General features: G+C 43.4%; 1 protein-coding gene and 1 long non-coding RNA gene across 3 annotated transcripts in view; one reads left to right on the top strand and one right to left on the bottom strand.

The window, feature by feature from the left end:
• GTF2I (general transcription factor IIi) overlaps window positions 1-27,316 on the bottom strand; it is a 108,029-nt gene that overhangs the window by 9,453 nt on the left and 71,260 nt on the right. For both annotated transcript variants that reach the window (XM_023218669.2, XM_023218667.3), the window contains 16 exons: window positions 25,310-25,420; window positions 23,920-23,985; window positions 20,363-20,546; window positions 19,052-19,110; window positions 17,504-17,575; window positions 16,363-16,546; window positions 14,738-14,796; window positions 9,781-9,852; window positions 8,053-8,236; window positions 7,020-7,078; window positions 6,200-6,274; window positions 4,519-4,620; window positions 3,536-3,601; window positions 3,177-3,360; window positions 1,133-1,188; window positions 35-115 (listed from right to left, as the gene is read on the bottom strand). In XM_023218669.2, the coding sequence (XP_023074437.1) occupies window positions 35-115; window positions 1,133-1,188; window positions 3,177-3,360; window positions 3,536-3,601; window positions 4,519-4,620; window positions 6,200-6,274; window positions 7,020-7,078; window positions 8,053-8,236; window positions 9,781-9,852; window positions 14,738-14,796; window positions 16,363-16,546; window positions 17,504-17,575; window positions 19,052-19,110; window positions 20,363-20,546; window positions 23,920-23,985; window positions 25,310-25,420 (1,614 nt within the window). The remainder of the gene's footprint in view (window positions 1-34; window positions 116-1,132; window positions 1,189-3,176; window positions 3,361-3,535; window positions 3,602-4,518; window positions 4,621-6,199; window positions 6,275-7,019; window positions 7,079-8,052; window positions 8,237-9,780; window positions 9,853-14,737; window positions 14,797-16,362; window positions 16,547-17,503; window positions 17,576-19,051; window positions 19,111-20,362; window positions 20,547-23,919; window positions 23,986-25,309; window positions 25,421-27,316) is intronic.
• The window catches only part of LOC111547040, a 43,912-nt gene continuing 41,883 nt past the window's right edge, over window positions 25,288-27,316 (top strand). The window contains exons 1-2 of the long non-coding RNA XR_002733009.1: window positions 25,288-25,501; window positions 26,696-26,814. This is a non-coding gene — a long non-coding RNA (uncharacterized LOC111547040). The remainder of the gene's footprint in view (window positions 25,502-26,695; window positions 26,815-27,316) is intronic.

Raw genomic sequence — 27,316 nt, 5'->3', positions numbered from 1 at the left:
CCCACAAACGATGATGGAAGCAGAGAAATCATACCTGGAATTGTCACCTGAATGATGTTAAGGTCTTCTACACCTGAGGCAGTAGTATTAACGTTGGGTGATGAATTTATTTTTCCTGAAAATATAAATTTAAAATCAGAATTTGTAGAAAACATGGTCAACATCTCTAATAATCATGCTGTCTGAGACTGTTTGATCTCAGTCCTGTTCAAGGTTCTTTCTTTCCATGGTATATCATTTCAGGAAGACATGACGCCCCCTGAAGGGCTGCTTTTCACCGTTTTTCTCTTCCTGGTGGTGCTTAGGAGAGCATCACACACAAACAGAGCCACCCAACTATTAAAGAACTGAAAACTGTGAAACAGCCCAAACTACAACTTTGCATGGGTTTTCCCTTTTTTTCTTTTTTTTCCTTTTTTCTTTTTTTCCTGAGATGGAGTCTTGCTCCGTTGCCCAGGCTGGAGTGCAGTGGTGCGATCTCGGCTCACTGCAACTTCCACCTCCGAAGTTCAAGCGATTCTGCCGTCTCCTCAACCTCCTGAGTAGATGGGATTACAGGCGCCCGCCACTACACCTGGCTAATTTTTTATATTTTTAGTAGAGACAGGGTTTTGCCATGTTGGCCAAGCTGATCTCGAACTCCTGACCTCAGGTGATCCACCCGCCTTGGCCTCCCAAAGTGCTGGGATTACGAGTGTGAGCCATCGCACCTGGCCTCCATGGCTATTCTTTATTTTATTTTTTTGAGACGGAGTCTCGCTCTGTTGCCCAGGTTGGAGTGCAGTGGCCGGATCTCAGCTCACTGCAAGCTCCGCCTCCCGGGTTTACGCCATTCTCCTGCCTCAGCCTCCCAAGTAGCTAGGACTACAGGCACCCGCCACCTCGCTCGGCTATTATTTTTTTTGTATTTTTTAGTAGAGACGGGGTTTCACCGGGTTAGCCAGGATGGTCTCGATCCCCTGACCTCGTGATCCGCCTGTCTCGGCCTCCCAAAGTGCTGGGATTACAGGCTTGAGCCACCGTGCCCGGCCTCAATGGCTATTCTTTAAACAATGTTTGTAAACCACAGCTGCATCGTGCACGCCTAAGAGCGTGTGTTCTATAGCAATGAAAATACAGAAAATACACTCACTGGGAGGGCTCTTAGAGGAGGTGCTCTCCTTAATAGCCGTCTCAAACATTTCGGGCCTATAGACAAAAGAGAAAAAAAAAATGTGCTGATCAAACAGTAAAACTCTGACGTGAAAATGTAAACAACTCAAAGATTTACAAACCAGTAACTCTGTAAAGTCTAAATTCAATTCTTAGTCATGAAGAACAGAAATCACATGGGTTATCTAAAGAACCACAGCCAAAAACACAAACCACAATTGTAAATTTAACATCCATCGCTGCCTCTCATTGGCTGCCCTTCCCCTACACTGGTTTTATTGGCATCTTCTTTCCAAGGCTAGAATGTATGCTGAAAAGAATCAGCGCCAGACTTGAGGATGGAAAGAGAAAACGCCCGACGTGCGCAGCATGGAAACACAAGATGGGCTGTGAAAACAGGAGCACTTGAGGCTCTTGCTCCGGAAGTGGAAGCAGAGGGCTTACGGGCTGCCAAACTTCTGCAGACCTGGCCAAAAGTATAAAAGGTGGGCCACTGGCCAGGCGTGGTGGCCCATGCCCGTAATCCCAGCACTTTGGGAGGCTGAGATGGGCAGATCACGAGGTCAGGCATTTGAGACCAGCCTGACCAACATAGTGAAACCCCATCTCTACTAAAAATACAAAAATGAACCGGGAGTGGTGGCACGTGCTTATCATCCCAGCTGCTTGGGAGGCTGAGGCAGGAGAATCGTTTGAACCCAGGAGGCGGGATTTGCAGTGAGCCTAGATCACGCACCACTGCACTCCAGTCTGGGGTACAGAGCAAGACTCCGTCTCAAAAAAAATAAATAAATAAAGAGGTGGCCATTATGTTTGGCAAGGCCAGCTTTGCTTGAGAGCATCCCTGGGTGACTCAAAATTAAGCCTAACACCAAGTAAATGAAACCTAAAATTCATTTCAATTGATTTCAAGTAATTCATGCGCATTAGCATGTACTATAAAACTCCAATTATTCTTATTTCCTTTTTTTTCTTTTTTGAGACAGAGTCTCTCACTCTGTCACCCAGGCTGGAGTGCAGTGGCACAATCTCGGCTCACTGCAACCTCCACCTCCTGGGTTCAAGCGATTCTCCTGCCTCAGCCTCTCGAGTAGCTGGGATTACAGGCGACTGCTACCACACCTGGCTAATCTTTTTTTCTTTTTGTATTTTAAGTACAGACGGGTTTTCATCATGTTGGCCAGGCTGGTGTCGAACTCCTGACCTCAAGTGATTTGCCCGCCTTGGCCTCCCACAGTGCTGGGATTTATGGCCGCACCTGGCCCATTCCTATCTATTTCAATTATGTTAGCCTAATCCACAGATGTTCGAGCAAACAGGAGAAATTAAAAATATTGTATTAATTTGGAGAAATAAAAGTACTTTAGAAAACTGAACAGCTGCTGAGATTCCTCAGCATCAAGCAGTAACAACATTCAGCAACCAAAAGTCATTATCTCTCTAGTATGGAGGAGTCCTCCTTCCCTTCTAGTAGCAGCATAAGGAAAATTTCTTTTTTTTTTTTTTTTGATCTCTTTGGTATGCTGGAGTCCTCCTTCCCTTCTACTAGCAGCATAGGGAAAATTTTTCTTTTCTTTTTTTTTTGTTTTTGAGATGGAGTTTTGCTCTTGCTGCCGAGGCTGGAATGCAATGGCACAATCTTGGTTCATTGCAAGCTCAGCCTGCCGGGTTCGAGTGATTCTCCTGCCTCAGTCTCCCAAATAGCTGGGATTACAGGCACGTGCCACCACGCCCAGCTGATTTTTGTATTTTTAGTAGAGACGGGTTTCATCATGTTGGCCAGGTTGGTCTTGAACTTCTGACCTCAGGTAATCTACCCACTTTGGCCTCCCAAAATGCTGGGATTACAGGTGTGAGCCATCGCACCTGGCCGGAAAGTTTTAAACATAAGAGTGCAGCATAAAAAGGAGTTTTTCTGACTCCAGAGCTCATTCAGCCCTGCCACAAACATGAGCCCACATACCCATCTCCCAGTGTCAAATACAATCAACTCATGCTAATCCCACTTCATCCAATTTCCTTACTTTTTAATGATGAATTTAATTTTGGCTTTGTTTCTGAGTATCTTCTCCAGCCTTGGAATGCCAAAAGTCGATGGTCTTCGGAATGGCACGCCCTCAGGTAAGCCTTCCACGTAAAAGTCTTCCGGGAAAGACTCAAATAATGCGAACGGCACCTTCACGGCTTGTTTAAGGCCAAGAGCTTCCCCTGCAAAATAGCCGTACACAGAACAGAACATGGGTGAAATGACGCCACTCAAGCCCGAAAAACCCACGCGTTGCCAATGACAGGGACACTCCAACGCTCAGTATCCCCCTCTGCTCCCTTCTACTCCCATGAAGGCACCCTGCGCTGCAGTAAGAATGTTTCAAAATAGACTTACCGCACTTCTCATTGAAGAGATTTTCAACTTTCTGTTTTAGGTCCGTGATCTTGGCATTCCAGGCCTCTGTATATAAAACATAAGATACTTAAATTGCAATACTTATCACGGTACTTATAAATACACGCTCACAGACGGGAATGTTTCATCTTATTTGTGCATCTTTTTGTTTGTTTTGTTTTGTTTTTTTGAGATGGAGTTTCGCTTTCGTTACCCAGGCTGGAGTGCAGTGGCGCCATCTCTGCTCACCGCAACCTCCACCTCCCAGGTTCAAGCAGTTCTCCTGTCTCAGCCTCCCGAGTAGCTGGGATTACAGGCATGCACCACCACGCCCGGCTAATTTTGTATTTTTAGTAGACACGGGGTTTCTCCATGTTGGTCAGGCTGGTATCAAACTCCCAACCTCAGGTGATCCACCCGCCTCGGCCTCCCAAAGTGCTGGGATTACAGGCGTCAGCCACCGCGCCCAGCCTTATTTGTGCATCTTTAAGAAGAAATGAAAAACGCATAATCTTTTACCAGGATATGACTTGACAACTACTCCAGTCCTGATATATAAGCAAACTGTTTTAGTACATTGCTTTTATGTTGACTACAAGTAAGTGAACAAATGCTGAAATAAAGAAAAAATAATGAAAACCCCCAAAATGCCCTCATAACTTACAGTGTCTACTACATGCGAGGTATGGTTCTAAGTACTTTAAATGACAGTATTTATAATCCTCATGATAACCTCAGAGAAAGAAAGTAATGTTATTACCATTTTGCACAAAGGGAAAATGAGGCAGGGTGCATTCGCCTGCCTAAGTGGCATCGGATTTGAACTCAGATCTGAACTCAGGCAGCCTGGCTCTATGGGCTATTCCTTTAACCTCTGATATATACTGACTCACCAATAAGAACAATTCACCTGGCAAAAGGAAACATGATTAACTTATTCTATTTAAAACAATGAAAGAAAGAAAAATAAAACGCATATTTACCAAAGGAAAACTCTCTCCCTCGTGGCTTGAAGGGAACGTTAGAACCATTAGTCTGGGTAGGGGTTCGAACAGCTGAGGTTTGAGGATTGTTGTTATTAGGGCCTAAAGGAGAGTAAAAATAATGATAATCAACACACATTCAATGACGTAAGTGTCTCTAGGTTACCATCTTCAAGTCCAGCCTGTGCCAGAAAACAAACCTAGGTTCAAATTGAAATGGGTATTCTTGTCATCCTGCAAGTTTCACAGAAACCATTTTTCTATTTCCACAGAAACCCATTTTTCTTTTCCTTTCTTTTTTTTTTGAGACAAAGTTTCACTCTTGTTGCCCAGGCTGGAGTGCAATGGCGCAATCTCGGCTCACCACAATCTCTGCCTCCTGTTTTCAAGCAATTCTCTTGCCTCAGCCTCCTGAGTAGCTGGGATTACAGGCATGTGCCACCACGCCCAGATAATTTTGTATTTTTAGTAGAGATGCGGTTTCTCCATGTTGGTCAGGCTGGTCTTGATCTCCCAACCTCAGGTGATCCGTCTGCCTCGGCCTCCCAAAGTGCTGGGATTACAGGCGTGAGAGCCACTGCGCTCGGTCCTAATTTTATATTCTTAAAGCCTTCCAGGCCCCATGAACCTGGATCTGCCCTTCAGGAAAGGCTGATCATGTATGTAAGACAGATCTTCCTCTGATCTTTTCCAGAAGGAGGAAAGTAAAGGGTTCAATATATTTTTAATTCTTGGCATTTTTAAACAGAAATAATTAATTGGGTGTAAGTTGCCCAAGGATGCCTGTTGGCTGTCACAGGAGAAAGCAGGCTCTCTGAAAGGATACCAGATGACTAAATGGGGACTTCTGCGCCACTCAACACCACTACTGCAAACTCTTATTTAAAAACTTGACACCTGGGATATAGAGAGTGATCCTAATGCAGTGATTTCCTTCTGCATTTATGAAGAGATGGAAGAAACATCCATACTTGACTGTTGGTTGGAGATTGTCTTTAGTGTTGTATGCAGTATTTTAACACTGTGAGCCTGAAAAGATGAGAACCAGTTGGGCGTGGTGGCTCACTTGAGGTCAGGGGTTCGTGACTAGCCTAGCCAACATGGTGAAACCACATCTCTACTAAAGATATAAAAATATCTGGACTTGGTGGTGGACACCTGTAATCCCAGCTACTTGGGAGGCTGGGGCAGGAGAACCACTTGAAACCAGGAGGTGGAGGCTGCGGTGACCCAAGATTGTGCCACTGCACTCCACCCTGGGCAAGAGAGCGAGACTCCATCTCCAAAAAACATAAAAGAAAAAGAAAATACTTTCATTCAAAGCACTGCTGTTTAAACCACCCCAAAACTTTCTTTCCTTAAAAGAATAGAAAAAAAATGAAGAGGAAAAAATAAGATAAAACATTCCACATGATTCTGCACCCTTATTTGTTATGATAAAGGAAAAGCATTTTAGGGCTTTTCTTGGAAGCAGTGTATGATGTGATCCATGTTATCTTTTTTCTATTAATGGTTTAAAAATTTTCAATGAGAAACATTCAGAAATGTAGCTTTATCACAGGCAGCTGTTCACAGGTAAAGCTAGTTTGGCTAACGTCATCCGTATAAGCACATAGCTAGTGAACTGACACAATCAGTAAACTAGAGAATGAACAGAAACATACCGAGGACTGGCCCTTACCTTCCACAGTGACCTCAATTTCGGGAACCTTTGAATTACTCCCAGGACTTCGTGGTCTTTTGGGGGACTGCAAAGCTGTAAAATAAACAGATTTCCTTTTGTATATTGTAGGGAAAAAAATACAGAAGGAGATGCTTTATAAGAGCAGAGTATTAAAATTCATACAGTTTGGCTCTTTTCAAAGAAACCTGTAGAATTAAACTTGTAGTGTAATCCTCCACAGGGGGCTCAACAAAGCTGTGAAAACATGAATGAACTAGGATTGCAAATGTGACATTTCCAATGGAATGTTTTTTGTTTTTTAAAAAAGAAAAGTAAGTCCATTAAATAAAATACCTTAGACTGGGAGCAGTGGCTCATGCCTGTAATCCCAGCACTTTGGGAGGCCGAGGCGGGTGGATCATGAGGTCAGGAGTTTGAGACCAGTCTGACCAACATGGTGAAACCCCGTGTCTACTAAAAATACAAAAATTAGCCAGGCGTGGTGGCACGTGCCTGTAATCCCAGCTACTCAGGAGGCTGAGGCAGGAGAATGGCTTGAATCCGGAAGGCGGAGGTTGCAGTGAGCCAAGATTGCGCCACTGCACTCCAGCCTGAGCAACAGAGCGAGATTCTGTCTCAAAATAAATAAATAAATAAATAAATAAATAAATAAATAAATAAATAAATAAAAATAAAACAAAACAGAATACCTTAAAAAGCAAAGTAAACAACTACGAGCCCCACAAAGATACCGGCCGATTCCATATGATCTAAGGGATGCGGATAAAGGGTGTCTTAATGCGCACAAATAGGATACGGAGTACACGTTGCCTCTTACCTTTAGTGTTTATTTTACTAGCCATCCCAGGAGGCAAGTAGGAAATAACTAGTTCAGGTCTAGAAAGAAAACCAAGAAATGTTACAGAAGCCAGTACAGTGGTGGTGTCACAGCCAGTAAAACGGTCGTGATGTGACCAGGGTTGTTTTTTTCTAAAGGCGTTCACAGAATCATCCTGTAACACAACAGTAATTCCTAGCGTTGTGGACAAAAGACCCTGACTTTTCCTTCCCGTGACTACTAAGCCATTTTATGAAGAGCAAATGAATGACTTTTTTCATGAAAAAAAAAAAAAAAAAAAGAAAAAAGAAAAAAAACTAGTGTACTTTCTTCAGCCATTAAAATTCTGCAGAAATGTAGATAAGAAAATCAATCATTAGGCCGGGCATGGTGGCTCATGCCTGTAATGCCAGCATTTTGGGAGGCTGAGGCGGGTGGATTACCTGAGGTCAGGAATTCCAGACCAGTCTAGCCAACACAGTGAAGTTCTGTCTATTCTAAAAATACAAAAATTAGCCAGGCGTGGCAGCGCAAGTCTGTAATCCCAGGTCCTTGGGAGGCTGAGGTACGGAGTTGCTTGAACCCAGGAGGCGGAGCTTGAGTGAGCCGAGATTGCCCCAGGGCACTCCAGCCTGGGCGATAGAGCAAGACTCCGTCTCAAAAGAAAAAAAAAAAAAAGAAAAAAACTCAATCATTGATATTTAGTTGCTCTCAAGATTGACCAGGAATAACAGAGCAGATAAAAGCCAGCAAATTAAACTTCCATTCAGGCATACTGCGAGTCACCACGGGGCCTTGCAGTGACGCCGCGGAGCCGTCGTCACCATTTTCCTTGCACTGATGAAGATGATTGAGTATGGGTTGGGGGACTGCAGAGGCGATGGACAGTACCAGGACTGCAGCTCACAGCCAGGCTTTGCCATCAAGGACTTGACAGCCACGCCTGTCACCTCCGGCTTGAAAAACATTGTAACAGAAGTGTCATTTTATTGTTTTAATTCCAGAAATGACTACAGTGGCAAAGAGAACTTACTTTTTAACAACGAACTTGATTTTATTACTCCCGCGGACGATCCTTTCAAGTCGTGGAATTCCAAACCAGGTAGGGCTTCGGAAGGGAATCCCCTCTGGCAAGCCTTCCACATACAAGAACTCCGGGTTTGATTCAAACACGGGATACGGTACTTTCACTGCCTCGGTGAGTCCAAGAGCTTGAGCTGAAAGCGCAAGAGAACGTAAGTTGCGGAGGATAACATTTGACACAGACATTCTTTTCTTTGCATCTACATTCTCGAGTACAGCATGGACACGCTCCCTACAATCAAGCAATATCCACTTCATATTGAAGGCATTTTGCTTAGGATATGGGGCAAATCTGAAGAACGAGCCTAAAAAATAAGTGCTTTTAGGAGGAACATTTTAACACTTTCAATCAACAGGAGAGTTACGTTATTAGTGAAAATGACCTCTGTGCTCTGGGCAGAAATGACCGAAGGCCATTCCACACAGCAGTGGCCCCTGCTGGTCTTTGCGTTATCATCGAGAAGCAGGGTGTCTGTTCACAAACGGGTGGCGTCTACGATGCAGCTAAGCCTCAGTTCGAGTGGTCAGAGGCAGGGTAGTCAGGACCTCTGATCTGGGACAGGAAACGTCAACCCCAGGTATTGAGATAAAGGATAGGAGTGCCCCAGGAATATTGTTAGCACTGCCCACTCCTTACTTCCTTCTCCATGACAGACACACCCAATCAACTGAAACACTCTTGCTGAGCCCCCTCAGAATCGTTCTCAAGACAGCACTCCAGGAAATCGCTGTCAACAAATCTAAGCTGAAACAAATGATGAAACCTATTTGCCACATGGGTGTTAGCCAGATGAGAAGTACAAACAGTGGAACTGAGACTTATCCCAACGCCTCCCTTCCTCTCCCATTCTGACACGTGAGAAAGCGGAATCCAAGAGAAATGAAGTCATCTGCTTGGTTTCAGTAGCAAGTGCAGTGGTAGAAAGAAACAGAAACCCAGTTTCTGGGACCTTCCTTCTTTAGGTCCTGAACTTTTTTTTTTTTTTTTGAGACAGAATCTTGCTCTGTCACTCAGGCTGGAGTGCAGCAGTGCGATCTCGGCTCACTGTTCAAGTTCAGCCTCCCTGGTTCACGCCATTCTCCTGCCTCAGCCTCCCGAGTAGCTGGGACTACAGGCGCTCGCCACCACGCCCGGCTAATGTTCTTGTATTTTTTTAGTAGAGACGGGGTTTCACTGTGTTAGCCAGGATGGTCTCGATCTCCTGACCTCCTGATCTGCCCACCTCGGCCTCCCAAGTGCTGGGATTACAGGCGTGAGCCACCACACCCAGTTGGTCCTGAACTTCCATACCTCTATTCAGACATGGCCCTTCGTTGATATGTTATTAAAGACATAAATATTGGGGCTGGGCGCGGTGGCTCAAGCCTGTAATCCCAGCACTTTGGGAGGCCGAGACGGGTGGATCACAAGGCCAGGAGATCGAGACCATCCTGGCCTACACGGTGAAACCCCATCTCTATTAAAAAAGATAAAAAACTAGCCGGGCGAGATGGCAGGCGCCTGTAGTCCCAGCTACTCGGGAGGCTGAGGCAGGAGAATGGCGTAAACCCGGGAGGCGGAGCTTGCAGTGAGCCGAAGATCGCGCCACTGCACTTCAGCCTGGGCGACAGAGCGAGACTTCGTCTCAAAAAAAAAAAAAAAAAAAAAAAAAAGACATAAATATTGGCTTTTACTTACCAAATTTCAAATTAAAAATCTCTTCCACTTGCTTCCGTAGCTTGGTAATTCTGACATTCCAATCTTCTTTGACTGGAAAACAAAAAGAAACCCAATTAACTGTGTTATTTATCAGTGCTATGGCAAATCAGAATGGATTTCGCTAGAACGTACCCTTGTTTGCAGTGATTCTCTTAATTCAGTTTTGTTAAAAGCCAAAATTTGAGGTCTTAAGGAAAAGAATAATTTCCGGTACTTGCCAAATATCAGAAAAACTGCAGAAAGACAGAATTTATTTATTTATTTAGAGACAGAGTCTCACTATGATGCTCAGGCTGGAGTGTGGTGGTGTGATCTCAGCTTGCTGCAACCTCTGCCTCCTGGGTTCAAGCGATTCTCCTGCCTCAGCCTCCCGAGTAGCTGGGATTACAGGTGCCTGTCACCACACCAGGCTAATTTTTGTATTTTTAGTAGAGATGGGGTTTCATCATGTTGGCCAAGCTGGTCTTGAACGCCTGACCTCAAGTGATCCGCCCACCTCCGCCTCCCAAAGTGCTGGGATTACAGGCATGAGCCACCGTGCCCGGCCTAGAAAGGCAGAATTTAAATTTAAGTTGACATTGCAAATAAAGTGAAATGTGTCCACATGAAAGAGTGCTCAAAATCAGTGCTTCTCACACATTGCTCCTTGGAGAAGTCCCTCAGCAAACTTGGTCAGGGCAGGGAGGCCAGCTGCGTAAGGTTCAAGGGCTCCCACACCAGTTTCAACACGAGGAACTTTGCTTTTATTTGCTATCTCTACAGGCAATCCTTGTTTTATCTAACAGATGTGTGCCTAAAAATCCACATAAAGCAACACTTCACTAATCAAAGTGACTTTTCTCATCAGAAATCAATGATAAAGAGATGGAATTCACGTGGAGCCAGAGTGGACGGAGGCCTGAGTGGGTCCAGCAGACGGAAACACAGCTGCCAAGTCTGGCCTGGCCTTAGCAGCTGCTGCTGCAGGAGGCGTGAGGAACTCTGCCTTCTACGATGTGGTGCTGGACAGAGAGCTGTCTGTCATCTTCGACCAGTTCCATGGCATTCAGGACACTGTGATAGAGGAAGGAACTCACTTTCTCATCCCATGGGAAAAGAAGCCAATTATCTTTGACTGCTGCTCTTGACCACATAAGGCGCCAGTCATCACCGTGAGCAAAGATTGTCACCATCACACTGGGCGTCCTCTTCCCGCCTGTTGCTGGCCAGGTTCTCCCATCTTCCAATTATCGGAGAAGCCAATGAAGAGTGTGCTGCCGTCCATCACCGCAGAGCTCCTCAAGCTGGGGGTGGCTTGGGCTGACGCTGGAGAACTGATCACGCAGGGAGAGCTGGGCTCCAGACAGGTGAGCAATTAACTTCGGAGCAAGCAGCAACCTTTGGGCTCCTCCTGGATGCTATGACCTTGGATCTGACCTTCAGACTTTGGAGCAAGCAGCAACCTTCAGGCTCCTCCTGGATGCTATGACCTTGGACCTGACCTTCAGGAAGGAGTTGGTAGAAGCAGTGGAACCAAAGAGGTGGCTCAGCAGGAAGGAAAGGGCCAGATCCGTGGTGGCGAAGGCTGAGCAGCAGAGGGCGGCGGCCATCATCTCTGCCAAGGGCAACCCCAGGGCAGTGGAGTTCATCACCAGCTCAGTGGCCACTGCAGGTGACAGCCTGATCAAGGCCACAAGCTGGAACCATGGAGGACACTGCATACCGGCCCTCCAGCTCTCAGAACTCACCCACCTGCCCGCGGGGCCGTCCGTGCTCCTCCAGCTGCCCCAGTGAAGGCCGCCCTGCCCCAAACCTCCTCCAGCCAACTGGGCCACAGCACCATTGACTTTTACCACCACCTTCCTTCTGTCCCCACCCCAGAAATCACTGATTTTTCACAAATGGCTTAAAACAACGGACATAAAAGGAAAAATCACTTTAAAAAAAAAAAAAAGAAAGCAATGGTAAAAGACCTAGGAGATGTCACTCAGCATCACCCAGTGACAGTGGGGTGTGTTTTCCTACCCAGAAGACAACCATTACCTTTTAAACATGAAAAATTTAAAAAAAATAAAAGCTATTATAAAGACATGTAGAATATCGCTGATGTGGACAGAATGTTCAGGTGTGGATGAGGACGGAGGTCAACTTGGAGACACTGCAGTTTGACTGGAGTGTTCCTGGATGACGAAAGGAGGGAAAGAGAGAAAGAGGAAAGGGGTCGGGGGGTGGAGGGTTCGCCTCGGTGTGGAGGTCATCTCTGATTGCTGACAAACACAGTGGAAAATGTTGGAGAAGGTCTGACGTTATTGCTAAAGGTTGGTGGTTTCAGAAAATCTTGTAGCATTTCCTTTACTTTAAAAGAAAACTTAGCATCTCAAGAGTTGAATGTGAGTTGTTTTTTCCCTGTGGATTTCAGAGTAGTCCATTCAGCCACAGAAAATACCTCTGGTATGAACCACATTTGAATACCACCAATAAAGACCTCGGACTCTTCCTCTGCAAAGGTCGAGCGCCTCTATTACCTGCTCAGCCTCCTCTTCTGCTGTGCTCCCCACTCCCCACCTTGCTCCTCCCATGCAGGACTTCATGGCCTCCTCACAGAGCCAGGTGCCACCTCCCACTCCATCACGTGCCTGGCTCCACTGCCTTCTCGTGTGTGACATCTCCCTTTCACCAGGCTGAGGACAATGTGCACCTATGGTGGGGTTAAGCAGACAATTCTGATGGCCACAAAATTCTTTTGTCATGTGGTCTGTGACTTGAATTGTCCTGTCCAAAGATTCACAATGCATGTTGCACACAGGCAGGCCAAGTAAGGTGTTGGAATGAGGAACCACCAAGCACCTTTAAACTCCTTCCAAGATTTTTTATGAATGGGACAAAGGCAAGTGCTATTAGTGATGGTGAGAGTGGAGATTCTCCTTCTGGTGAGGGCTGCTGCACTCTGGTGACAATGGCGGTCCGGCACTGCTCCAGTACCCAATCCTTGCAGTGACTCCTATGGTGCTTGCATGTTCTTTAGATAATACAGGCTTCAGATTCTCAGTTTTTGCAGTCACTGTCAAAACCACCCCTAACAAAAGCGGTGACTGCACTCCTCACAACCTTGAATTTGCTTGTCTTGAGAAAGGAAGGTTTCTACAGGTTTCATCACGTTCAGATTAATCCAAACTGAAGATCTACCTCCAGGAAAATTTTTCTTTCTCCATTACTTCCCTGAGCAAAAAATGTGTCACTTCCAATCTTCAATTCTTCACCAATACTTTGATTCCTTGACCAAATCAAAAGCATGCTGAGGTGAACCTATGAGTTGAGCATTGACTTTTATCTTCTCCACGGCAGGACTCCTGGACCAAGATAATTTTGTTACCCTACTACAGAATTTCTCAGCCACTTTCCATGCTATAATCCACACAACATCTATTTGGCACACTGACTGACCTTCACTAATGGCCACGAGGTACTGTGAGAGCTCAAGGAGCCGTATTGTAGGGCACAGCCATGAACCCAACTTGAAACATTTGTTCGCCTTAGTATTCATGAGCATGTTTAACTGCAGAAATCTGTAAACACCTGATACACACAAAAATTTCATACTTGATTCCAAACACTTATTTCCTGACAACAGAAACCTTCACACTCCAGGGTATGGCCATTTATTGGTTCTTGACAACAGAAGTTCCTAAGGTGGTTGATGATCTACATATTGTGGTCAATTACTCTGACATTACACAATGGCAAACAAAATGACAGAGGCCAGGTGCAGTGGCTCACGCCTGTAATCCCAACACTTTGGGAGGCCAGGGCAGGTGGATCACCTGAGGTCAGGAGTTCGAGACCAGCCGGGCCAACACGGTGAAACCCCGTCTCTACTAAAGATACAAAAATTAGCCGGGTGTGGTGGCTTGCGACTGTAGTCCCAGCTACTTGGGAGGATGAAGCAGAATTGCTTGAACCCAGGAGGTGGAGGCCCCAGTGAGCTGAGATCACACCACTGCACTCCAGCCTGGGCAACAGAGTGAGACTCCATCTCAAAAAAAAAAAAAAGAAATAAAGGCACACTTAGAGCTCTAATAAAGAAAATAACATCATTCATTGAACAGAGACTTCTTAGATCTTTCCTATTAGGTTGTGATATTTGTGTGCAGGTCAGAGTTACAGTCTTTGCCATTTTAGGAACAGGATACATATGAATAAACATTAAGGTCTAAATGTATATAGTAGCTACTATCCCCGGGCAGTTGAAGTGTCTGAAATGTGGCTACTTGGAACTGAAATATGCTGTGAGTATGAAAGACGTGCCAACTGTTAAATAAAGAACATGAAATAAAGACCGTGAAATACTTCCTCGTGTATTTCTTTATAATGATTACAGGCTGAACTAGAAGATGGACGATTACATGCGTGGCTTGCATTTGTGGGCCACACCGTCTTTCTCGTGGACAGCAGTGGTCTATGGTCAAAGCTTGAGTTATCTGCGCACTGCAGGTGTTCACACTGATAAATCAAGGAGTGCCTGGATTGAGCTTCTGCAAACGATTTTTTGGGGAGGCGGGGGAAGGAAGACTTCCATAATTTTAAAAGACTAACTTTTAAAAGCTTAAAAAGTATTGATCTGTGCTTTTTTTTTTTTCTGAGAGAGTCTCGCTCTGTTGCCCAGGCTGGAGTACAGTGGCACGATCTTGGCTCACTGCAAGCTTTGCCTCCCAGGTTCACGCCATTCTCTTGCCTCAGCCTCCTGAGTAGCTGGGACTACAGGCGACCACCACCATGTCTGGCTAATTTTTTTGTATGTTAAGTAGACATGGGGTTTCACTGTGTTAGCCAGGATGGTCTCAATCTCCTGACCTCCTGATCCACCTACCTCAGCCTCCTGAAGTGCTGGGATTACAGGCATGAGCCACTGCGCCCGGCTGATGTGTGTTTTTAAAAAAGGATTTCACAATTAGTTTACCTGGTGTATTCGTTCTTGGCTGAGTAACTTCAGTGGTACTGTGAGTCAGAAGTTCTGGTCTGTAAAAACAGAGTTGATATTAGTAATAAAGCATTTAGAGGAAACTCACAGGCCTTTCTCACACAGCTGTGCATTGCCAATTAGTTTTAAATGTGGTGCATTCTGCCTTTGTTTTACAGTGAGAAAAAATCATTTCTGTGACTTGAGTTTATTTTGAAAATGGCAATTTTCGGATATTCGGGTGAGACCTTCAAAGTCATCTTATATTTAAGATAAACAGGTGACAGTCACTTTTCCCCCACACCAGCTCAATTCTGTTTCTGTATCTTAGATCAACTGTCTAGCACAGCCAGAAGCAGCTTGCTATAGCATCTTAAATATTTCCTATCCCTTATAACTGAGTCCCAACAAACACAGAGGCGCGACCCCAATCAGTAAGCAAGGTTTACCCTTCCACATCCCTTCAATGAGTGGAGAGAGGCCTTCTGTTCCTACTCCCGCCCCCAAACTACCCACTGTGTTGCCCTTCAAAATCAAGCCAGAATTACCTTTCTAACGGGCAGATCCAAATTATTTTCAGAGGGATCTGCTTCAAGACCATTTCGTGACTGCCTCTGCTTTCGTAGGATCTGAGGACTTCCTCTACTTGCCCACCCAAGCCGATCCACGCAACCCCATCACGCCCACGTGGCACTCCTCACTCCACACACAATGGGGGAGTTATGTGGCTACGTGGGCATATTCGCCACCTCCTGCCCCTACTCATATGATTTCCCTCACTTGAAACACCTTCTGTCCTTCCGGATGCACAAGTGACAGAGCTGGGTGTGCCATCCTTGCCTTCTCCCCTAAAGATGCTCAATAACACTTCATTCCATTTTTCTTTTTTTGAGATGGAGTCTCGCTCTGTTGCCCAGGCTGGAGTACAGTAGCACACTCTCGGCTCACCGCAACCTCTGCCTCCGAGGTTCAGGCGATTCTCCAACCTCAGCCTCCCGAGTAGCTGGGACTACAGGCTCCCGCCACTGCGTCCAGCTAATTTCTGTATTTTTACTAGAGATGGGGCTTCATGATGTTGGCCAGGCTAGGCTTTTTTTTTTTTTTTTGAGACGGAATCTCACTCTGTCCCTCAGGCTGGAGTGCAGTGGCACGATCTCGGCTCACTGCAACCTCCGCCTCCCGGGTTCACGCCATTCTCCTGCTTCAGCTTCCCGAGTAGCTGGGGCTACAGGCACCCGCTGCCATGCTTGGCTAATTTTTTTTGTATTTTTAGTAGAGAAGGGGTTTCACTGTGTTAGCCAGGATGGTTTCAATCTCCTAACCTCAAGTGATCCACCCGCCTCGGCCTCCCAAAGTGCTGGGATTACAGGCGTGAGCCGCTGCGCCCAGCCTTCAGTGCATTTTTCTTTGTATGAAGGCCCCAATGACAGTGTTCTTGTTAGACCCAATTTTGCACATCTGATGCTTATACTAATAAATATTGGTTCACTAAGTGAATCTAAATATTAATGCCTTCATTGTCAATATAAAGAAGTCATGATAAGGTAAACAAAAGGCCCTTCTTCATCAAATTAACCTCTTCTCAGGGAAGACACCGAAACTATTTCTGCAGATTATCATCTTACCTTTTAATAACAAATTTAATTCGATTGCCCACTTGAATGATTTTTTCCAGCCTTGGGATTCCATACCATGAGGGACTTCTGAAAGGAATGTTTTCTGGCAGTCCTTCCACATACAGATCATTCGGGTGTGCCTCAAATTTTTGGTACGGTACAGCCTTGGCTTCAGTGCTCCCCAAGGCTTCCGCTGGACAAAAATCAAAGCAATTCAGGAGACTACATTTGTATGGAAATGAGATTTTAGTACAATCCAAAGAAAGGCACAGGTCAGTTTTGTTTTCATTGAAAAAAACTCTTTCTAGAAACATATTTATTAACTATTGAATACACTTAATACAGCAAAGACAAGTAGAGATGACAGATCATCAACAGCCAGATTTTGGCAGATTTAAGTGTCCTGGTCCTAAGACAATCTTAATAGCTCTGAGATCTTTAAAAGATTAAACTTTGTTTTTCAATATCCTTAGGAAGAAAAGAGAGAAAGAAAATCATCATGGACAATAAAGGACACAACCTACATACTACCTGGAAGCAGCCTTTTGCTACTAACTGTTCAGGACCGTAATTATCCTCCTCCATCGGCTGCGGCAAACTGGCACATTTCAGACTACAGTTTCATCTGCATGGCAACCAGATCAATGTTCTTTACCCCTTCGACCTCATGAGCATGCCATTTTAAAGGAAATAACTTTCCACAAATAATTCATGGAATGGGGGCCGGGTGTAGTGGCTCACGCCTGTGATCCCAGCACTTTGGGAGGCTGAGGCGGGTGGATCACCTGAGATCAGGAGTTCGAGACCAGCCTGGTCAACATGGTGAAACCCCATCTCTACTAAAAACACAAAAGTTAGCCAGGCGTAGTGGCGGGCACCTGTAATCCTAGCTACTTGGGAAGCTGAAGCAGGAGAATTACTTGAACCCAGGAGGAGGCTGCAGTGAGCCGAGATAGCACCATTGCACTCCAGCCTGGGCAACACAGTGAGACTCCCTCTCAAAAACAAACAAACAAACAAACAAAAACAAAGAAAACTAGAGCTGAGTCCTATTCACTGTATTTACTTTCCTAAAATAAAACAACATTTTAAAAAACATAACTCAGTAATACATTTTAGTTGAAGTGATAATTTAAAAAAACAGACTTACCAAATTTTTTGCAGAAAAGTTGATCCACCATCTTTCTTAATTTAGTGATTCTGGCATACCATTCTTCCTTTACTGTCAAAATAACAGTAATACAAGTTTTCTCAATTTAATGGGTTTACTAACTTTGAATATTAAACATTATTATTATAAAATAAGAGGTATAACTTTTCCTTTTCCTGTGACTAAAATTATTTCTAAGATTTGTGGCCAGGCACGATGGCTCATGCATGTAATCCCAACACTTTGGGAAGCTGAGGCAGGCGGGTCACTTGAGGTCAGGAGTTTGAGACCAGCCTGGCCAACATGGTGAAACTCCATCTCTACTAAAAATACAAAAATTAGCCAGGCATGACAGCAGGCACCTGTAATCCCAGCTACTTGGGAGGCTGAGGCAGGAGAATCACTTAAACCCAGAAGGCAGAGGTTACAGTGAGCTGAGATTGCACCACTGTACTCCAGCCTGGGCAACAGAGTGAGACTCTATCTTAAAAAAAAAAAAAAAAGACAACATGATAATAAAATTATTCTTAAGATTCTAGAATGTATTTATTCCTAAAACAATGCTGACACTGTACAAAAGAGGAAGAACGAACATCCATTAAAGCTAGGAAAAAGCAAAACTCAGTGTATTCAGGAACAGCTAGCAGGTAACACTTGCTACAGAAAGATTAGGGATATGGTCTTGCTGCAATCCTTCCATCTTACTAAATATCAACAGTGTGATTCCATTCTGTTTTGTCCCCACTCCACTCCACTCCAGAGCAAAAGCAAGCAAGAAAATCAATTCTATTTCTATTTCTTTTAAAACACATCTAACAGGCTGGGCACGGTGGCTCATGCCTGTAATCCTGGGAGGCCGAGGCGGGCAGATCACCTGAGGTCAGGAGTTCGAGATCAGCCTGGCCAACATGGTGAAACCCTGTCTCTACTAAAAATACAAAAATTAGCTGGGTGTGGTGGCGGGCACCTATAATCCCAGCTACTCAGGAAGCTGAGGCAGGAGAATCGCTTGAACCTAGGAGACGGGTTGCAGTGAGCTGAGATTGCACCACTGCACCCCAGCCTGGGCGACAGAGCAAGACTCTGTCTCAAAAAAACAAAACAAAACCAAATACATCTAACAATCAAGAGATGATATAAATGGCTCCATGCTCTAAAAGGAAAACTTCTTATGTCCTATACATCACGGACATTCAATGAATGCTTGTTCCATTGACTCGTGTAGACTTCAATAATAAACTGTTCAATGCATTATGCCAGATAAATCTTGCATCAAAAGTAGAACACATATTCTTCTTTTACTTCTGTCTACTCATAAATGCAATATTTACATGTATTTACGATGGGTTAATAAAAAGAAGATGCATTTATTCTTCTAGAAATTATTAGACAGAATTTTAACAACATGAATTCTCCTGTAATGGCACATAATTAATAGTTAGAGACGTATTATTTCATATGGAAGGTAACATAAAGAAGAAATCAATGTCAAGCGTGAAATAATTATTGCACATAATCTTCTGATCTGCCTCGAGATTGAAGACCGACCTCCTGAAGCTGGTTTATCAAGCTGTAAATCTTCACGTGTTGAATTCAGAAGCTCATGTCTGAAAGGTGAGAATAAATACTCAATATTCACTAGGCAATATTCAGCAAACTAATAACCACTAGTACATATTTAACATTTAGTCAGCAAGGCTGGTTTCAAAAAGAAAAGATAATCTGGATGCTTGAGCACAACTACATCTTTTTTTTTTTTTTTTTTTCCCTGAGACGGTGTTTTGCTCTTGTTCCCAGACTGGAGTGCAATGGTGTGGTCTCGGCTCACTGCAACCTCCACCTCCCGGGTTCAAACAATCCTCCTGCATCAGCCTCCCAAGTAACTGGGACTCCAGGCGCCTGCCACCATGCCCGGCCGGTTTTTGTATTTTTAGTGGAGACGAGGTTTTGCCATTGTTGGCCTGGCTGGTCTCGAACTCCTGACCTCAGGTGATCTACCCGCCCTGGCCTCCCAAAGTGCTGGGATTACAGTTGTGAGCCACCACACCCAGCCTACAACTAAAGATTAATTTGCGGTTTCTACAGAGTAAAAAGCAAAATAATAATTGCAAATTGTCTAATAAGATGCTTCATGGAGCAGGTATCCTCACAAGTAAAGAGGTAACTTTGCAACCCACAGCTCTTTGAAGCATATTACAAAAATCTTAAATGGGATCCTTTAATGTCACATTGCATTCAAGACCATCTCCCTCCACACATCTATACAAACAATCATATATTCCCACACATGCTTTAAAAATCTTAGGTCTATGAGGGCGAGGTGGGCAGATTATCTGAGGTCAGGAGTTCAAGACCAGCCTCGCCAACATGGTGAAACACCATCTCTACTAAAAATACAAAAATTAGCCAGGCGTGGTGGCACACGCCTGTAATCTCAGCTACTAGGGAGTCTGAGGCATGAGAATCGCTTGAACCTGGGAAGCAAAGGTTGCAGTGAGCCGAGATCACGACACTGTACTCAAGCCTGGGTTCCAGTGTGAGACTCCATCTTGGAAAAAAAAAAAAAAAAAAAAAAATCTCAGTCCTAAAAAAAAGGCATGGATTCTATGTTCTTTAGCAAAAGTAGCAGAAAATTGTGAAAGAAAATGTCAGTTGCATGCCAGTCCAGTGCGGGCACTGTTCATGCTTCAAATGCCAACCCTGGATGACTGATGCAATATTGGACCCACATAAGCTAAAAAGGGGAAGATAAAAATACACAAAATAACTTAAACTTCATCACATAGAACCCTAGTGGTGAATGAATATTTGTCAACAATAAAAAAGACATATTACTCAGAAGAGAGACAAGAGTCTTACTTCTTAATCACAAAACGAATTCTTTCCTTTGCAAGTAATATCCTCTCAAGGCGAGGAATTCCATAAGTAGATGGCCTTCTAAAGGGAATTCCTTCAGGAAGTCCTTCTACATAAAGGTCTTCAACATGAGACTGGAAAAGAGGGTATGGGATCGTCACCGGACCTTTGGCTTTTATGGCTTGAGCTATAAGGACAAAAAGAGAAGGAGATACCATTTAAACACGATTTGTAGAAAAGAATAATAAATCATTGAATCTGTATTGCTCTTTAACTTTTTTTTTTTTTTGAGACGGAGTCTCGCTCTGTCGCCCAGGCTGGAGTGCAGTGGACAGATCTCAGCTTACTGCAAACTCCGCCTCCCAGGTTTACGCCATTCTCCTGCCTCAGCCTCCCGAGTAGCTGGGAGTACAGGCGCCCACCACCTCGCCCGGCTAGTTTTTTGTGTTTTTTTAGTAGAGACGGGGTTTCACCGTGTTAGCCAGGATGGTCTCGATCTCCTGACCTTGTGATCCGCCCGTCTCGGCCTCCCAAAGTGCTGGGATTACAGGCTTGAGCCACCACGCCCGGCGCTCTTTAACTTTTATAATTTGATCTTTACTTGTTATTGTGATTGAATCAGAAGAAAACACTATGAGGGTAATAGAAAGAACACAAAAATTCTAATATTCTGTTTATCAAAGCCGGCAGTGAAATATCCCATTACTTTAAGGCAATGTAAATACAGCCAGACTTTCTACAGAAATCTGAACCACATTACAAAGCCAGAAAAACATACCAGGTAATATCATTTAATACATATAGTACTAAATGGAAGAAGCAGTATTTTAAAAACATAAACATCAGTGTAACCTTATTGGACTTATAAAAATAATTTCTGTTAAATAATAGAGGCAGGCTGGTCACAGTGGCTCATGTGTGTCATCCCAGCACTTTGGGAGGCCGAGGTAGGTCAATCACCTGAGGTCAGGAGTTCAAGACCAGCCTGGCCAACATGGTGAAACCCTGTCTCTACAAAAAATATGAAAATTAGTCGGGCATGATGGTGGGCACCTGTAATCCCAGCTACTCGGGAAGCTGAGGCAGGAGAATCATTTGAACCTGGGAGGCAGATGTTGCAGTGAGCTATCACGCCATTGGACTCCAGCCTGGGTGACAGAGCAAGACTCCGTCTCAAATAATAAATAAAAATAAATAAATAAATAATTAACAGAAGCGGAAGATTCTCCTAAACTACAACATCTCTGCTAATATTTATTTACCCAACAGTAAAATAATACAACAGCTATAAACAGTCAAGAGTGTGGGGAGTATTAAAATCAAACATAGCATGTGGACTCCCATCAGAAAAGCTCCATTTTTTTTCCCATAATTGTGTGTAAAAGTCTATTTGCTAAACATTAATATTTGTACTGAAACTTCAAGTGTACCATATTACACATTAGCACTGAGTTAGTCAATATCCTCTGTTGTACACTAAACTTGAATATCATATTTATGTCATAATGAAAATATCACTCCCTAAGGCAATTTCCATTAATATTGCTTTGAAATTATAAAATGTGAAGATGTTTTTATAATTTCACAACAGGTGAACATTATTTATTGTCTTGTATACAAAATAACCTAATAAATCACCATCACAACAAAAGCCCCACAACATAACCTGTTTGATTTCATGAAAATCACTGACATTTATGAAACTGATATAGTACATTTGTAGTGGTGCGATCTCGGCCCACTGCAAGCTCTGCCCTCCAGGGTTCCCGCCATTCTCCCGCCTCAGCCTCCCAAGTAGCCGGGACTACAGGCGGCTAATTTTTCCTATCTTTAGTAGAGATGAGGTTTCACCATGTTAGCCAGGATGGTCTCAATCTCCTGACCTCGTGATCCGCCCATCTCGGCCTCCCAAAGTGCTGGGATTACAGGTGTGAAGCACTGCGCCCGAGCCCCCCCCAGAGCCTATGATCTTACCACTGGGTTACAGTGCTTCCAGGTAGCACATGCTATGAGGTTTTTGCTTCAGAATGAACCGATAAAGAACACGGGGCTGGGCGCAGTGGTTCACGCCTGTAATCCCAGCACTTTGGGAGGCCGAGGTGGGTAAATCACCAGAGGTCAGGAGTTTGAGACTAGCCTGGCCAACATGGTGAAACTCCGTCACTACTAAAAATACAAAAATCAGCTAGGCATGGTGGCGGACACCTGTAATCTCAACTACTCAGGAGGCTCAGACAGGAGAATTGCTTGAACCTGGGAGGCAGAGGTTGCAGTGAGCCGAGATCGCGCCACTCCAGACTAGGCAACAAGAGGGAAACTCCATCTCAAAAACAAAAAACAAAAAAAAAGGGCAAAAAAGGTGTAAGCTATTAAAAACTGGGAGAAACACTAAGAGAATCTGAAGTAAATCGCTAAAAATATGGAAAATTTGTTGAATTCATTAGCAAATTTACTCTAATTCTAGATTTTCATTGAGGGGTAGGTCATATTACTCATGATGAAGAAAAAATGTTCATTTTAAGTTTATTAACACAAATACCATCAATATGGCTTATTGCATTTAAATTTTCACTTATAGCAACTCAGTTAAAACTGCATATCATACAATTTTACAGCTTGCTAGTTAATGGCAAAGTTGTCATCCAAATAAAAATGATAATAACAGATAATACAATTGATAATAAATATGATAAAAATAAAATGACTTTTATTTTTAAATCATTTTAAATATTTTATAAAAAAATACAAATGATAACAAATTGCGAATTTCTTTCATCATTACATAAAGGTGGCTGTAGGATAGAATAGTAAAAGGACAAAGAAGGAATTGAAATCTAGCATCAACTCAGTTATACATCAACATAAAAGCAGTGGCCAGGATGGTGGCTCATGCCTGTAATGCCAGCACTTTGGCAGGCCGAGGCGGGAGGATCACTTGAGGTCAGGAGTTTGAGAGTAGCCTGACCAACACAGTGAAACCCTGTCACTACTAAAAATATAAAAATTAGCAGGGCATGATGGCAGGCACCTGTAGTCCCAGCTACTTGCGTGACTGAGGCAGGAGAATTGCTTGAAACCAGGAGGTGGAGGTTGCAGTGAGCCGAGATCGCACCACTGCACTGCAGAGACTCTGTCTCAAAAAAAAGATAAAAGAAGAGACAATAGGGGGATCTCAGCAAATATTGGATTTAACAAAGTAGATTAAGAGAAACTATCAATTAAAAAAATAATTTTTAATGAAATCCCCAAGATCCAGAGCTTTGTAATACGTAAATCCATTCCCAAATATCCAAGCTGAAAATTTAAAAGAAATGTTAGCTGATAACTACAGAAATACAACTTTTCCTTAGCTTTACTGTAATCTAGAAACAAAGACTGTTTCTAATATTTAGACAGACACTACTAAGGACCTTACAATGAGAGACGTGTAAGTAAGTGTGGCACGGTTCACTGGCAGCCCTGGGCTGGGCTTGTCCACATCACCCCCATGGTGAACAGTAACGCCATTGTGTAAATGCTCATGAACAAAGCATTACAGGAATTTTCCTGTTTAGACATACCATATTTCCTTTCAAACAATTCTTCAACTTGTTTACGTAGATCAGTGATGCGAGCATTCCATTTCTCTGAAAATTGAGCAAAAGTTAATTCCCATTAAGAAGTCCCTACCATCGGGGCAGCACTAGGGTCTTGGGCTGACCGAACATACGATGACATATTTTCTACATTTTTACATCCCAACTGTCCATATCATTTTACTGCTTTCCAAAGCCCTTTCCCTTTTTTTCTGGTGGTTCTTAGAATTATGAGGTTGGTGCAAAAGTAACTGCGGCTTTTGCCATTACTTTTAATAGTCTCATGGGAGACTAGAAGAGAAGTTTTAACATTTAGCACCTCTTTTTAGCCTTTCAATTTCTGAAAAGCAGGAGGGCAGAAAAGATCAAGTGAATTAACCATGGCAAAAGGGAGCCCACGATAAAGAAGTCTCCAGGGGTCTTTTAACAAACTTCCTAAAACATGTCTTAATTGTGTGGAAGTAAGACTTTACGGATATATAGCTGCAACTTAGAATGCTAAAGAACAGGCCAAGCGCAGTGGCTCATGCCTGTAATCTCAGCACTTTGGGAGGCTGAGGCAGGTGGATCACTGGAGGTCAGGAGTTTGATTCTAGCCTGGCCAATATAGTGAAACCCCATCTCTACTAAAAACACAACAATTAGCTGGGCGTGGTGGTGGGCGCCTGTAGTTCCAGCTACTCAGGAGGCTGAGGCAGAAGAATCACTTAATCCGAGAGGTGGAGGTTGCTGTGAGCCAAGATCGTGCCACTGCACTTCAGTCTAGGTGACACAGCGAGACTCTATCTCAAAAAACTAATAATAAAAATTAAAAATAAAGAAGAAAAACATATTTAAAAAGTACAAAAATTCAATTCATATCCAATCATTGTGACTATGACACAGTGGAATATTAAAGTACTATTTTCAAAATGTATACAAGTTCAATGTTCCATTTATTCAAAATATGAATCATCAACATCATTTGCCACTAATATCTCATTCAGTCGCTTGCTAGGATACATCATCCATTGGGAGCTCACAGATTAGCAGCCGCAGGGACACGGTGCAAAAACAGAAAACCAAGAGGTGAAACAGTTCTGAAATAAAGGTTTTAAAGCTAAGAGAAATAAATTACTAAGTCTTTAGCACTAATCTTGAGCCAACTAATTATCATCAGACAAGACAATGTCCTATGCTTTGGTAAATCCAAACTATGTTTAAACAATGTCTGTAATGTAACTTTCAAAATGCTCCTGGCTTTCCAAAGATGAGATTATAATGCAGTAATACAGGCTAAAGCATTTCCCGCTGCAGAGCATGTTGCAACATTTATCAGTCACACTGAGAGTCCAGAAGATGAAGGAAAAGGTCACGTATTTCGCTGAGAACTTACCAAAGTTGAACTCCCTCACTTTCCGCTTCCCAGCATTGGCGGGTTCTGGGACTGGCGGCTGTGGTAGTTCATTGGTCTTTGGTCTCTTAGAAGGTGGAGAATAATCATCATCTTGAAAAAGAAAATGGTCATCACTGGAAGAACCGTCTTAGAGTTACAGTCACCTCCTGGTCAATTCCCAGCATTGAAAAGGTGAGCGGGACTTGAAAGCTATTTTGAGTATCAGTAATTATTTCTGTATTGTGAGCTTTAGCAGGCTTTTTCCTAGTCACATTTGAAACTGTATTTGTTTGGAATGTGTTCAAGGGAACATTGCTTTTTCCTCTGTCTTTCTTCATTAGTTTTTAGTTTGCTTCATTTGAATTGTCATTATAAATCTCCCCTTCTCAAATAACTTTCACATTGCCAAGACCTATATTGTTTTAAGACTTTCAAGAAAAAACTTTTAATGAAGACAGCCACCTAAAGTTATACAAATACGTAAAAGGGGATAAAATAAAGCTTAGATGGAAAAGATATTTAAGCTTATACAAAATTTAAGCATGCATAAGCAAGGGAAACTGGGTAACTATGTTCAAATAGTTTTTTTTTTTTTTTTTTTGGGAGACAGAGAATTGTTCTGTTGCCCAGGCTGGAGTTTAGAGGTGCGATCGTGACTCGCTGCAACCTCCACCTCCTGGGCTCAAGCGATTCTCATGCCTTGGCCTCCAGAGCAGCTGGGATTACAGGCACCCGCCACCACGCCTGGCTAATGTTTGTATTTTTTGGTAGAGATGGGGTTGTGCCATGTTGACCAGGCTGGTCTCAAACTCCTGGCCTCAAGTGATCCACCCACCTCAGCCTCCCAGAGTTCTGGGATTACAGGTGTGAGCCACTGTGCCCGGCGTGTTCAAATACTTTTAACAAGTGCAAAATGTATGGGCTTAAAGAACTAGGGCTGCATTATTATGAAAGGGATACTGTTGATTCAGTCAGCACAGAGGCTGCGTATAAAGGAGTAGTCAGCTATTCAAGCACAGCGCACAGCACACACGCTGTCGTGAGAGTTTCGTACTCATTTCCTTGTGGATACACACCAGCAACTCACTCTGCTGTGACCCTTCAATACACCTCACGTTAGGATTAGAGACATCTGGGTCAAATCAGCTGCCACTGTCATCTCTAGTCCCTCAAAGTGTCAGGTAACATGCTATTAATATTGCTGCTCAAACATCACCTATAAAATACTGAAAACATCCTTTTAAGAAATTCTTATTTAAAAACAAATGTGGGATGGTAAAGAAAATAATTATTGTGTTAATGACAGTATCATAGGAAAAAAAAAGATCACGTGAGTAAAATAAGCTATCTTTTTAGATGGGTACAATTGTTATTCTTGTTTTACAGCTGAAGAAATGGGCTCAGAGAATGTTATTTGATTGGACCGTGTTGTATCTCTGGACAGCACAGCTGAGATCAGACTGTGTGTGTAACTCCACTAGCCTACAAGAGTGCTTCTCATAAAGGTAAGAAATGTAAATTTGGCCTAATATACAACATTGCCCGGGCTCGCACTGGGTCACTTCTGTAGACACTTCTGTATTAATCAAGAGAAGGTGAAAATGCTCCTAGAAGGCGACTGGACACCAGCACCCTTGCGTGCTGCCTTTGGGCTCTTCCTCTAAGGCCAACAGTGACCTGAAATTATTGACTGGGCTGACCATGCCAATCAACTGGAGAAAATGGTACCGAGGTCACCAACATCAGACAAATTCATTTTAGGACCTATTTATGTGCTTAGAAAGACAAAAGTGCTTTTGTAAACGATACTATTTCAGAAAAACATAATCATAGTAACAATTAATGACGTTGTAAAATGCTGATGTGTTGAACGCTACTTTAGAAAAACATGTTCAAATCTAGGAAAAAATTTCTGATAGAAAACTATCGGCAGGGTCTCATTCTATCTATCTATCTATCTTATCTATCTATCTATCTATCTATCTATCTATCTATCTATCTATCTAT

This window comes from Piliocolobus tephrosceles, chromosome 8 (genome assembly GCF_002776525.5).
Source record: "Piliocolobus tephrosceles isolate RC106 chromosome 8, ASM277652v3, whole genome shotgun sequence".
Taxonomy (NCBI): domain Eukaryota; kingdom Metazoa; phylum Chordata; class Mammalia; order Primates; family Cercopithecidae; genus Piliocolobus; species Piliocolobus tephrosceles.
This window is presented reverse-complemented; position numbering and strand designations above follow the sequence as displayed.